Source organism: Rhineura floridana, chromosome 20 (assembly GCF_030035675.1).
Source record: "Rhineura floridana isolate rRhiFlo1 chromosome 20, rRhiFlo1.hap2, whole genome shotgun sequence".
Taxonomy (NCBI): domain Eukaryota; kingdom Metazoa; phylum Chordata; class Lepidosauria; order Squamata; family Rhineuridae; genus Rhineura; species Rhineura floridana.
This window is the reverse complement of record NC_084499.1, coordinates 16,766,537-16,779,335: the sequence shown is the minus strand read 5'-3', so window position 1 is coordinate 16,779,335 and position 12,799 is coordinate 16,766,537. Positions and strand designations below refer to the sequence as shown.

General features: G+C 51.2%; 2 protein-coding genes and 1 pseudogene across 2 annotated transcripts in view; 1 reads left to right on the top strand and 2 right to left on the bottom strand.

Moving 5' to 3' along the window:
- FKBP15 (FKBP prolyl isomerase family member 15) overlaps positions 1 to 12,799 on the top strand; it is a 65,831-nt gene that overhangs the window by 45,703 nt on the left and 7,329 nt on the right. The gene's annotated exons all lie outside the window — the stretch shown is intronic.
- LRSAM1 (leucine rich repeat and sterile alpha motif containing 1) overlaps positions 285 to 12,799 on the bottom strand; it is a 32,620-nt gene continuing 20,105 nt past the window's right edge. Inside the window, 8 exon segments of the mRNA XM_061604180.1 lie at positions 285 to 3,189; positions 4,506 to 4,639; positions 6,708 to 6,789; positions 7,963 to 8,094; positions 8,286 to 8,384; positions 9,418 to 9,513; positions 11,306 to 11,386; positions 12,245 to 12,319. Of these exon segments, the coding sequence (XP_061460164.1) occupies positions 3,064 to 3,189; positions 4,506 to 4,639; positions 6,708 to 6,789; positions 7,963 to 8,094; positions 8,286 to 8,384; positions 9,418 to 9,513; positions 11,306 to 11,386; positions 12,245 to 12,319 (825 nt within the window). The 3' untranslated portion in view covers positions 285 to 3,063.
- LOC133374091 (5S ribosomal RNA) lies at positions 4,852 to 4,970 on the bottom strand (annotated as a pseudogene).

Sequence of the window (12,799 nt, the reverse complement as noted above, 5' to 3'; positions counted from 1 at the left end):
TTAGGTGACAGCCTTGCTAGCAATCTGACAGGTTAACCAATTAAAACGCTGCACCTTGAAGAAATCATAATTCAAAGAAAGTACCATTGGCTGTCTACTCTTGGTCTACCCCAAGTGCGGGGAACCCTTGGCCCTTCAGGTGATGCTGAAAGACAACTCCCATCGGCCTCAGCGAGCATCGCCAACAGCCAGGGTTCAGAGGAGCTCTACTGCAGCAAGATTTGGAAGGCCTAAAGTTCCCCATACCTGGTCTACCCTAAAGGAGCACAAAGAGAGAACATGGATTGCATTCCATACCTGGTTTTTTATTTCTTTGCTGGATACACATGAGACGATCACAAGTAAAAATGGACCAACGCTGGAAACAACAGAGTCATGCAAAGGGATCACCGCTCCAGTTAAGCCACTGCTGCTGCCTGAATTTGGCCTTGCAGCCTTGGGTGGGCACGCCTGTCTCCAAAGGGGCAGAGATGAAGCGTCTTCTCTGCTGCTGGCAAAGCGAGGGAGTGCTATACAGGCCTATCTCTGGTTTACATGTAATGGCTCCCACACACACTCGGCACTTTTGGGGATTTGCAGTTCTGAGGGTGGGCGGGCGAGACTGTTCGTGACCATCTTCAGCACCGGCACAAAAGGACTACACTTTGCAAGGTTCTTTGGGAAGAAGTTTGGGTTTGCAATGCGACTTTGGGGAGCACAAGATAATGGTAAGCCGCACCATGCATGGAAGAGAAGAAACAAGCCGTGGATGTTTGGCATAGGCATCCTGGCCTTGTGCGTGGAGGGACTGGAACCCCGGCCTCTGGGGTGGTTCTTGCTGGACAGGGAAAGAGACCCCGAAGTGACTGGCAAGGCAAAAAGCAACTTTCAGATTGTTTTTGGTTTCGAGCAGAGATGTGGCAGGTGTGGGTAAGTTGTGGCTTGACAACAGACGGGGGGGGGGCAAAGTTTCCCCTGCACCTGGGCTAGGGGAAGGACGTGCACGGCTTAGCCCAGCACAGAACTGGGGAGTCCCGTGGCCTCCTGGTGTTGCTCGACTCTCAACATCCCTGGTCGCCGGCTGAGGCGGAGTCCAGCAATTTCTGGAGGCCCACAGGTAACCTGCTCCCAGCGAACGAGACCGCAATTAGGAACCCTCTTGAGGAGCCCACTGTGCTCCTCGCCCCAGCAGCGGCCAATCTCTGCTCTCTGTTGCTTTTGAGGGAATGCGCCCAGGCTGTACCTGTCCATGCTGCGAAACAGCCACAACGCAGGAAAGCATTGCTGCGGCTAACAGGGTTGTTTTGTTAAGAGGACAGCCGGATAAGAGGACCACCGGTGGGCCCAGCAATGTCTAGCATGGGGAAAGTGGTGGCTCCTTTGGCTGTTTTTAGACTCCAACAACCATCCACCCCAGCGGCCGGCAGGGCCAACGGTCAGAGTTGATGGAGTGCAGCTCAATGTGCTGGGCACAGCATCCTTCTCCCTGGGGTAGAAGGGGGCACAAGCCACCCCGAGAGAGAGATTTGGGCAGGGAAGAGATTGCCGAGCCAGAGGTCTTCTCACTCATCTTGCACCAGGCCTGTTCAAGGCCTTACTTTTGTTGGCTTCTCCCCCTCCCCCCCCAGTTCGGCGAACACTTCATCTTGGCGTTCCAGAAGAACGGATGCCAAGGGGGCGCAGCTATGTCAGGTGTGGAGAACCTTTGGCCTTTCAGATGTTGCTGAACTACAACTCCCATGGGCCATGCATGCTGGGGCGGATGGGAGCTACAGTTCAACAAGATCTGGAAGGCCACAGGCTTCCCTGCTCCTGCGTTAGGTAATCCAAAGTGCCAACCGTTGGTTTCTGGGAAGGAGCTAAAGATAGTCTCCAACTCTCCCACCAGGAAACCAGCCAAGCCTGACCTGGCAGCAGCCGGCTCCTTCTAGTAGAGGGGAGGTGGCGACTTGGCAAGCCGATCAAGGCCAAGTGCTGACCAATGAACCGAGAGGCACCATGAACCACATATCCAATGCACACACCTCCTTAGCAAAAACAGGCAGTGGGCGGAACAGGGGCACCACCCAACCAGGCCTCGGGTTTGGCTGACCCACCCCCTACACACCCGGCCTAGGTATCAACCGACAGCTGGATTGAGGCTGACAAGGAGAGGGATCTGCAGTCAATTTGAGAGCCTCTCCTTCCCAATTGCCACACGGTTAGACCGGGGAAACATGAGATGGGGGTGGTGCAACACACTGATCAGCCATGGACTTGGCTAGACCCTACCCCCATCCCTGTGGCTTCTTGTGGTTGCGGTGTTCTTAAAGCCACCTCTCTCAAGTTGGTGCCTCCCCAGCTGTTTTCGACTACAACTCCCATCAGATGTAGTCCAAAACACCTGGAGGGTACCAACTTGAGAGAGGTGGCATTACAAAGCTGCCCCCAAAGAGCTGAAAGGTGGTCTAAATTGGGAGCTGGCTGCTGAACGGCCAGGCATCAGTCAAGGCCCCTTCCCTGTGTTAAGGGGGGGGACAGCTCCCAGGCACCTTTGCTACGGCTCAGTCTGTGAAGATCCCACAGCACCAATTTCCTTCTGGGGGGTGGGAAGGCAGAAGGGAATCCCATCCCTGAACTCCAAACTCCCTAGAGCTGACTCCACATACAGGTTTGTGCATGGAGTGTTTTTAAATAATCACGTGCAAAGTTCCTCATGGAGTGTTTTTAGATAATCACATGCAAGGTTCCTAGCAAAGAAAGGCCTCTTGGCCGTTCCTCAGAACCTTTGAGGATCTGCAAGCGATCTGGCCAGGGGACAGCACGCGCACACACACACTCCTCCCTGGATGTGCCCTTGGCACCCAAACCGGGCGCCCGCCTCCATCTTGGCTTCCAAGCAGCTACAGCTATGTACCAAGGGCCGGGGAAGGGGAACGGCAGCCATGCTTTGCGAGCGCATGATGACGACGAGAACAACAAATATGTAGACGAGGAGGTAGTGCAAATTGCAAACTTAGCCTCTGCTGGCTCCCCCGTGCACGAGGTTATGGGGAGGGCGGGCTCATGACGGGAGTGATGCGATCTGCACCATCCTCCAGGGGCCTAGCCGCTGTGGAAGAGGCGGATGCGCTGGACAATGTCCTTTCGGCACAGCGGACAAGTGCTCAGGGCCTCGGAGCAAGTTTGGCAGCAGCAGACGTGGCCGCAGTTCAGGAAGACCATCTGAGCCTGGGGAGAGAGAGAGAGAGAGAGAGGGGCAGCTGCTAGGCAGTAACTCTTTCCAACCACAAAGCCTCCACCCCCTCCCTGTGTTATCACCAACAGTCAGAAGCCAGAAGGGCTGCCCTTGGGTGCTCACAACATTTTATTTTATTGAAAGCATGTTCATACCACTCTTGAGCCCCCATAAAAGGCCCCCAGAGCGGCTTACAACCGTCAGTGATATGACAGTCCCTGGCCTCAGGTTTAGAATCTAAAAGACACAACACAAAAGGAAAAGAGAGTGGGAGGGACGAGGGAAGAAGTAAGCTCAGACGTTAGTTAAGAACGCGATACATAAGACTATCAGAAGAGCCTGGCTGCTGGATTAGGCCAGTGGCCCATCTAGTCCAGCATCCTGTTCTCACAGTGGCCAGCCAGATGCCTTAACAGGAAGCCCACAAGCAAGACCCAAGCGCCTGTTTTCTTAGTAATGATCAGCTGGAATGGAATGATATGGAGAGGTGGCAGCAAAAGCTGCTGGCCTTTTAAGCAGGGAAACTTTACATCAGCCAGCCCAGAGTCTCCATCTGCAACTCCTCCTGCCACCTCCCTCTGGAGGGAAAAGCCCGGATCCTGGACATACGCCAACAAACACAAGGGATCCAAAGAAAGCGCCACAGGCACCTCCGTGGAGCCCTAATCGACTGCACTTTTTGTGGATTTTAACTGCAATCTTGGCTGAAGAGTGGATTCTTAGGATCTCTTTTCTTGTCTATAGCACATATATGTTTGCTTATGATATGGCTTAGCTGGATTCTTTGTGGGGCACAGAAGGGAGAGGCGGATACAAGTGCCGTTGCCATCATCACTATTAATTGGATTTATATCCCGCCTTTCTCCAAGGAGCTCAAAGAGGTGTACATGATTCTCTCCCTCTTCACTGAATCCCCACAACAATCCTGGGAGGTCATGAAGAGAACACAGGGCAATAAAGACATCGGAGGCTCTCTTGTGATGTACAAAGACACGGAATTTGGTGCAAAAAGCACAGAATTCGGCCCTCTCGGCGTCCCGGAATTTCATTTAAAATGGCTCATGTTGCTAGTCCCTTATGGAGGCAACCCTGTCCCCGCCCCCCACAGCCCAAATATGCACACTGTGCCTTGGAAGACATCACAGACTAGGAGTGACGGGTCTTAGGAGAGATTTCTGCAGTTGTGGGGCAGGGTGGGTTGGGATTTCAACATGTCTGGGTGGTACTGATGCCTTTGAGCATCACCAACTCTTCCAGGTGTTCAGAAAGGAGGTTTTCAAAGCTCCTCATGCCCCAGAGGCCCACCTACCTCTAGCTCCATGCAGACCACACACTCGCACTGGTGCTCTTCTGGAGGCCGGGCAGAAGGGGCCGTGGCACCCGGGGGCTTTCTGCTGGTTCCTGCAGTGGGAGGTTCTTCCTCTTCTGGGGGCTTCAGCAGCTCTGCAAGCGATCGGAAGGGGCCAGTCATTGAGAACGCCTATTCATTTAAAAATATTTCCAGCCTGTGCCTGGGTGAGGTGGCTTACAACCGTTGTTACATGCCTTCAAGTCGATGATGACTTATGGCGACCCTATGAATCTTTTTTTGGGTACATTCATAAGGTTTTCATGGGAAGAGGTATTCAGAGGGGGTTTACCATTGCCCTCCTCTAAGCCTACGGCACCCGGTATTCCCAGGCGGTCTCCCACCCAAGTGCTAACCAGGCCTGACTCTGCTTAGCTTACAAGATCGGACGAGATCGGGCGTGTCCAGGGTAGAATGGCCATAGCTTATAACAGTAAGTTTTTTAAAAAAAGAGTTAAGGAATATGTATTAAACAATACATAAATGTAAGAATTGTTAATGCATTGAAAAATAAAAGCAAACTTTAAATTCTTATTCCAAAGGTATATCACCAGCTGATGAGACAAAAACATATTTTTAAAAAGTGCTCCTTTCAAACTGGAAACAATATATGTCACAGACTAGTGTGGAATGCCGCAAATCACCTTTATAGTCCAATTCCAGTGAACAATAAATAAATCTTACAAAGACGCCGCGGACATGCTTCTGTCGTTGGCTACATGACAATTCTTGTTGTTGTTATGTGCCTCCAAGTCGACGACGACTTATGGCGACCCTATGAATCCGCGACCTCCAAGAGCATCTGTCATGAACCACCCTATTCAGATCTTGTAAGTTCAGGTCTGTGGCTTCCTTTATGGAATCAATCCATCACCTCTTTTTACCCTGGAAATGTTTGCATTTTGCAGGAACTTTTTCTACTTGTTGGCTTACAACAATAAAACATACAGTCATTAAAAAGAAACAAACTAATATGCTGGCTGAGGCTGATGGGACATCGGCCCGGTCTGCAATATACGTTTAGAGCACTGTGATACCACTTGAACAGTTACAGCTTCCCTCAAAGATTCCTGGGAACTGTTGTTTGTGAAGAGCGCTGAGAGTTGTTAGGAAACCCCTATTCACAGAGGTACGATTTCCAGAGTTCCCTGGGAAGAGGGATTGATTGTTAAGCCACTCTGGAAATTGTAGCTCTGGGAGGGGAATTAGGGTTTCCTAACAATTATCTGCACCCTGATTGATTGATTGATTGATTCATTCATTCATTCATTCATTCATTCATTCATTCTTTAATTTATATCCCGCCCTTCCTCCCAGCAGGAGCCCAGGGCGGCAAACAGAAGTGCTAAAAACACTTTAAAACATCATAAAAACAGATCTTAGAATTCATTAAAGCAGAACAACACTCAAAACGTTAAAAAAAATCTTTTAAAAAGGGTTAAAAACATTAAAAAAAAACATTAACAAGCAATTCTAACACAGACACAGACACCCTTCACAAACTACAGTTCCCAAGATGCTTTGGGGAAGCAGCTGCTACAGTTTAAAGTGGCATTAACACTGCTGGTGCAGACGGGACCTTAAGAGTCCAGCATCATATCAGAGGCTCACAAGCTGCCCACCTGAACGGTAAAACACAGAATGAATACAGCTCCAGGAGCTTGCTGAAGGCTATCCCCAGGAGCACATCCCCTGACCTCCAAGTCAGCCCATCTACCTCAGTACTGCCTACACTGATGGGCAGCAGCTCTCCAGGATTTCAGGCAGGGGAGATTCGCAGCCCTGCCTGGAGATGCCATTGGGGATTCGGCATGGGATCACTGAGCCACAGATGCTCCTGGTGGACACAAGACGTTGCCTTTGGACCACTGGCTCCATCTGGCTCAGTCTTACCTACACTGACTGGCAGCAGCTCTCCCAAGGTTTTAAGCAAGGGACATTCCCAGCCCTACATGGAGATGCCGTCAGGGACTGAACCCAGGACCTTCTGCATGCAAAGCAGATCCTCTATCACTGAGCCAGGGGTTCTTTTATTTCCTCAATGAGACAGAGCTAGTAACCTCTGACATGCTCAGGGGAGAAGAAGGGGGATGGGGTGGAGAAATGGGGCTTGTGCCAAGCCCTAACCAATGGTCTGGCATGTTCTGGTGGGGGGGAAATTACCTGGGATGGTTTTCGCCACGGCGTGGATCTCCCGGGCCTTCCGGATGATGGAGTGCTGCAGGCCAGTTTCGGCAACCCCCATCTGTAAAAGAACGTGAGTAAACGGCAGGGCACAGTTCTCCGAGCACCGCGGTTCTGTCTTCAGCAAATATTTATTTTTCACTGATCTCATGTATTACTTAAGTTCTTCTGCCCCACCTTTCCAAAAACGTAATAACCATTTTAAAAAAGCAGGGCCGTTTACACAACTAAAATCCCGTTGCCAAAAATAGAGGAAGCTGCCCTCGGAAGCCTAAAAGTGGCAGGCGATGCAGCTTGTAAAATAGAGTGATTTAGATTTAATCAAATCCTCAAATTTTTCCCATTGGTATTGTTTGCAGAAAACAAATCATGAAAGAGCTCAATATCTGCAAATGATGTCTTCCTTCTCTGAGAACCCACAGAATTACGCTTTCAGACCACGCCCTCAGCTTTTTTGGACAGAAGATATAGACGTGTTCCAAGAAATCCACGGCTCTGTATTTGCGGTGGGGAAGAGGAAGAGGGTATTTCACCCTGCCTATTATACTGTCATTTATATCAAATTCCCAGGGAGAGATTCCTGGGTCAGATTTTGACCTCCCTGCGGGGCGAGACTAACTCAGTGATAGTATGTTGGTTACTGTCAGATTGTGATCCGTACGTCACATACAAAACAGCTTTGTTTGCTAAGGCAGCAAAACATATTCGTGCAATTACTTTTGAGTGCGATTGCAGTGCACTGTGTCAAAACTGAACTTTGTCCCTCCATTTCGTTACTGTAATATATATTTTCTTTTTTGGTTTGTAATATTAGTCAAATACAATAAAATGATGACCAAGAGTGCACATTCAGGACTAAATGTTTTTGTCGTTATAAAGCCTGGGGAAAACAAAAAGGCCTTTGCCTGGCACTGAAAAGAGATCAATGCAAGCCCCAGGTGAGTCTTCCTGGAGATGGGGGGGGGGCATCGTTGAGATGCCTCTCTCCCCAACCATTACCCTCCCGTACACAAACACACCATACATCTCTCTATCCTCCTTTGAAGCAAGTGAGAGGGATTGTTGCTGGGCAAAAAGGGGTGTGGCCTATGGGAGAGGGGGCGTGGCCTCTGGTAGAGTTCCAAGCGCCAAACAAGAGAGACCCGGAGGGTTGCATTTGCCCCTGACCCCCACAGCTTTGTGGTTCCACACTCCTGATCTACCGTGACCTAAAGGAAACAACTTCATTGCTCACCTTTGCCAAGTCGCTGGGGACCATGGCACTGAGCATTTCGAGGGAGATCCGATGGTGTGCAAAGACGGGCACATACTGGTCGGCTGACAGGTCAGTCAAGAGCTTCACAAGCTGCCGTTCCAACCCTTCCTCCTTCAAATAAAAAAAATGTTGGTGAGAGAGAGATCTCCACATTACCAGCCTGCCTTTTGACTGGAGACTAAAACCCAGGGAATGTGCCACAGGTGAGAAGGAGGACCAAGCGGGCCCAAGAGATCCGGTGAAGCACCCGCGGAAAGGGACTTCTCTACCAGGGGCTCCCCGGCACCACGCCAGCCAGTCACCTGCAGCCGGAGCGAGAGAGGCTTCTGATCCAAGAGCCGCTGGTATTGGATCAGCCAGTAGTTCTCCTGCTTCGTCTCGCTCTTGGCTTCCAACTCCCTCTGCAAAGGAGAGAAAAGTCCATCAGACGCTGCTTGCTGACTTCAGGAGCATCGCTTCTCACTGAGCCGCCAACCCAGGCAGTTTGAAAAGGGGGATGAGGCAAAACGCATGGACGATGCTACCAGCGGCTACTAGCCACAAAGGCCGCCTTCCACTGTTGGAAGCAGTATGCCTCAGAATGCCACTTGCTTGGAATCGCAAGTGGGGAGAGTTGCTGTTGCACTTGGGGGGTCCTGCTTGCGGGCTTCCCATAATGGACATCTGGTTGGCCCCTGTGAGAACAGCACGCTGGAGGGGATGGGCCACTGGCCTGATCCAACAGGGTTCTTCTGATTGTCAAGAATAGCCAACTTTGGTCAAGCTAAAATGGTTCAACCAGAGGGAATTCTGGGAGCCTTGTGGATCCCTGGGACGCCCTACGGAGGGAGATCCGTGGCTCAGCGCCAGACAGGCAATTTGCAAAAGTCAAGAAGATGCAACTGAACTTTGGCTGTTATCTCTTACCTGCTTCCTGAGATCAAAAGTCAAGAAGAGGAGGTGTTGTAGATCAGGACCCCTGGGTGGGGCTGTCTAGCCCCCTTATCTTCAAAGAAGCTGATCATGGCAGGGGTGGAATATGGCTAATTGCCCCCCCCGTTGACCGGTAAACATAAAAATGAAGGATGTTCCTTCAGTTGTTGTTCCCTATTTCCATCTATCTCGACTCGCCTGAAGTTTACAGGGAACTGTGAGTATAGTATCTTAGCTTAACAAGCTCTTTGTTACGTTTTTCAGTCTGTATTGAATCTCTCACCTTTGTTATGCCAGTGTATCTCACCATACATTATCTAATACACCTCTATCATGTCCCCCCTCACCTTTTCTCTAAGCAAAAAAACAACCCCCAAAGGGCGTAACCTTTCCTCAAAGGGGCACTGCTCCTGCCCTTGGATCCTTTGGCTTGCCCTTCCTCTCCCCAGTGCTGCAGTCTCATCCTCAGTTCCGTGCACCTCAAGCCCACGGACAAATGCCTTCCCTCCCTGGCCCCCTTACCAAGATCTCTTGCAGCTCCTCTTCCCGCTGCCTCTTCTCTTTCAGCAGTTGCTGCAGCAGGTAGCTGAGGGCTCGCCGTTGCTCCGCGATCGCCTCCTGAAACGCAGCGTCACGCCGGCCGTTAGGAGACTGCAAGGGCGGTTCAATGAGGGAACCAGTTTCCCCGGGGAGTGGTTGGCTTTCCCCCTCACTCTTCCAAGCAGAGGCTCAACCAGCCGTCTGCCAGGGGTGCCTTAGCTCTGGATTGCCTGCACCGAGCCAGGATGGGGGAAGCCGCAGGACTGGGGGCCAAATGCGCCCCTCCAGGCCACTCTATCTGGCCCTTTGGACTCTCTCAAGACCGGCCCTGCTTCTCACTCTCCTCAAGTGCTTTTGTCTGGCTAGAATGTGTCCTTGAATGGCAGTTGTGCCTCTTGCATGCCTAGGTGCAAAGAGGGTAAGGGTGTGTGTGTGTGGGGGGGGGGACGCTCTGGCCTTTGCACAGCTGGAGAGTAGCAACCGTGCAAAGGTTCAGAGCCCCATTGGTTGCTCTGTCCACTTTTGCCTCTGCCCCCCTCCCCTCCTGGCAAGCGCCTCCTGTGAGGTGCCCCATGGAGCAATGTGGCCCCTGGGGCTGTAAAAGGTTCCCCGCTCTTGGACTGGAAGGTGCATCCTCCGACTCCAGGATTCCAGGTTGATCCCATCCGTCCCGGATGCCCCCTGGCTCCTAGTTCTGCCCCAGATGTAGCACAGGATCAAACCAGCTCAACTGGTTCACAAAAGAGTCAGAGACTCACTACTACCCGCAACCAGAATCCTCAAGAGCTTTCTGACTGAGGTTAATTTAAAGCAGGTCTGGGGAACCTTTGTCCCCTCCAGTTATTAATGATCATTATTTATTAAATTTGTATTCCTCCCTTCCTTCCCAGAAGGAGCCCAGGGCAGCAAATAAGAGACTACAACTCCCATCATCGCCGGCCGTTGGCCACGTTCGCTGGGGCTGATGGGAGTTGTAGTTCAGCAACAGCTACAAGGCCGCCTGGTTTAAAGCAAGGATGGCCAACAGGGGAACCTCTAAATGTTTTGGACTACAGTTCCCATCCTCCCCGATCTGACTGGGATTGATGGAAGTTGCAGATTTGCGTGAACGCTTTTGCAGAATTGATTCTGCTAAATAAGTTACAGAGTTATGAGGGGGAACCAAGGACCCCCCCCCAATCTTACTGATCTTCAGAGGGTTGCATCCAACGCTAGTCCTACTCAGAGCAGACCTACTGAAATTAATGTCCATGCCTAACTGAGGTTCATTCATTTCAATGGGTCTGCTCTGAATAGGACTAGCATTGGATGCTACCCGTTGATTCTAGCAGGCTTTGCCGTGCGTTGCTCCCAAGCTCCTTTCTGCGGCCATAAGGACTAGAAACCTGATTCCCTTTTGCAAAATGAAAGCACAGATCCTAACTGCAATAACACACACACACAGAGCCCTGTCCTCTGCTCGCTGAACGGAGTGAACGCGAACCGGAAGGGATGGAGCGTGTTCTTTGGAATGTCGCTTTTTGCATGGATCTTTGAGAACCAAAATACATCAAAGCGAAACCAGCCAAATAAAGAAAAAGAGAAAGAAAAATATAATCATGGAAAAATGTGAAATGTTCAGCAGGTCTCGATTCCACCCATCCTCCAATTCCCACTTCTGAACCCAGCTGTGGGCCCTTCTGGCCGGGTCCCACCAACGGATCTCCAGATCTCTGAGAGCAGGAGCGTTTGCAGAAGGGACTGGGAGATCCCCAGCCAGCCTGACTCGAGCACCAAGCCACCTCTCCAAAGCAGAAAGGAAGGGGAAGGCGGCAAGCAGAACGTGACCCGGAGGGAGGGAGGGAGAGGGGTCTAAAAGGGCCCGACGTACCTGCAGCGCCTCCGTGTCCAGCTGCTGCCTCTTTAACTCCAGCTGGGTCAGCTGCAGTAACTCTCTCTCTATTAACTTAATCTAGGCAGAAGATGAAACAAGGGGAGGGGAGGGAGGTTTGATTTTTTTTTTTAAAACTTGCATCGGAAAGGGCTCCGCTTCCAGCTGCTCCCCCTCTGCTCCTGGCAACCCTGCCGGGGTCCTATCTAACTAAGCCTTCAGCCAAAAAGAGGGTCAAGCCAGCACCCAGAGGTGCCCTTGCAGCAGCCTTTGGCCTCTCTCCTTGCCTGTCGTCGGCCTCCCAGAGGGGCCAGAAGGGGTTCAGTTTGGGAAAAAGGAGTCAGGGTGTGGGGAGCCTTTGGCCCTCTGGATGCCACTGAGCCACAACTAGGAAAGCCACCCAAAGCATAGGAAAGTCCCTGAAGGCCAGCGCCTGTCAGAAAACGCCTCTCCCTGGAGCGGAAAGAAAAGCCTCGGTGCCCCATTAGCCAAACAAGGTTAAGGGTTGGGGTTCGAGGAGGGCAAAGAGAGAGGATAACATTGAGAAAACTTGCAAACTCCACCACCTCAAAGCCTCTGGGCTCGCCACCCCTGCGGGGGCACCCCCACCCTCGCCGGCAACGCGCATTGTGGTTGTTCGGAATGGATTTGAACAAGCGGGCGAGTGAGAGAAACAAAAGGAGAACCACACACGACAACCACTGTAATCATGGAGCTCATGCTGTTCATGGGCCGCTGCAGGATGGAAATGCAATGGACCCCCCCCCCCCAGTGGAGATGAGGCATACCTAACTGGCCCCGCGGGACGCAGAGGATTCAACTTGCCAGGGCCCAAGAGAGCTCCCCTCTTTTCCACAATGCCGGTTGACCAGGCAGGAAGCTGAGAACTCTCCCCCAACCCACAACTCCACTCCCTGCCGAATCCCGCTTTCGACTCACCTGATTTCGGATTTGGCAGTGCATCAGGTCCCTCTTCACCTGCAGGGCTTCGAAGGCAGCTTTTTGCATCTCGCTCTAAAAAGACAAGGCCAGCGCATGGGACCATTGGCGGAGCACACTGCCAATGGCGGTGCATCAGGCCCTGTCACTGCACAGTGCCCTGAAGTCTTATTCCAACCTTCCCAGGCCTGATGCCCTCCAGAAGTTTTGGATTACAACTCCCATCAGCCCTGGCCAGTGCAACACCAGGTTGGCAAAGACCAACTTGTTTGTTTTCTGTCACATTGGCTTGAATGGGGTTTATTGGGGTGCTGAATTGGTCTTAGCAGGGATTTAGCATTTTACTGGGTTGGGCATCTGCCTCCATTGCTTGCTAGCTATTTATTTATTTGATTTATCCTGCCCTTCCTCCCAGTAGGAGCCCAAGGCGGCAAACAAAAGCACTAAAAACACTTTAAAACATAATAAAAATAGACTTTAAAATATCTTTAAATAAAACATCTTTAAAAACATTTTTTTAAAAAAGGTTTAAAAACATCTTAAAAAGCAATTCTA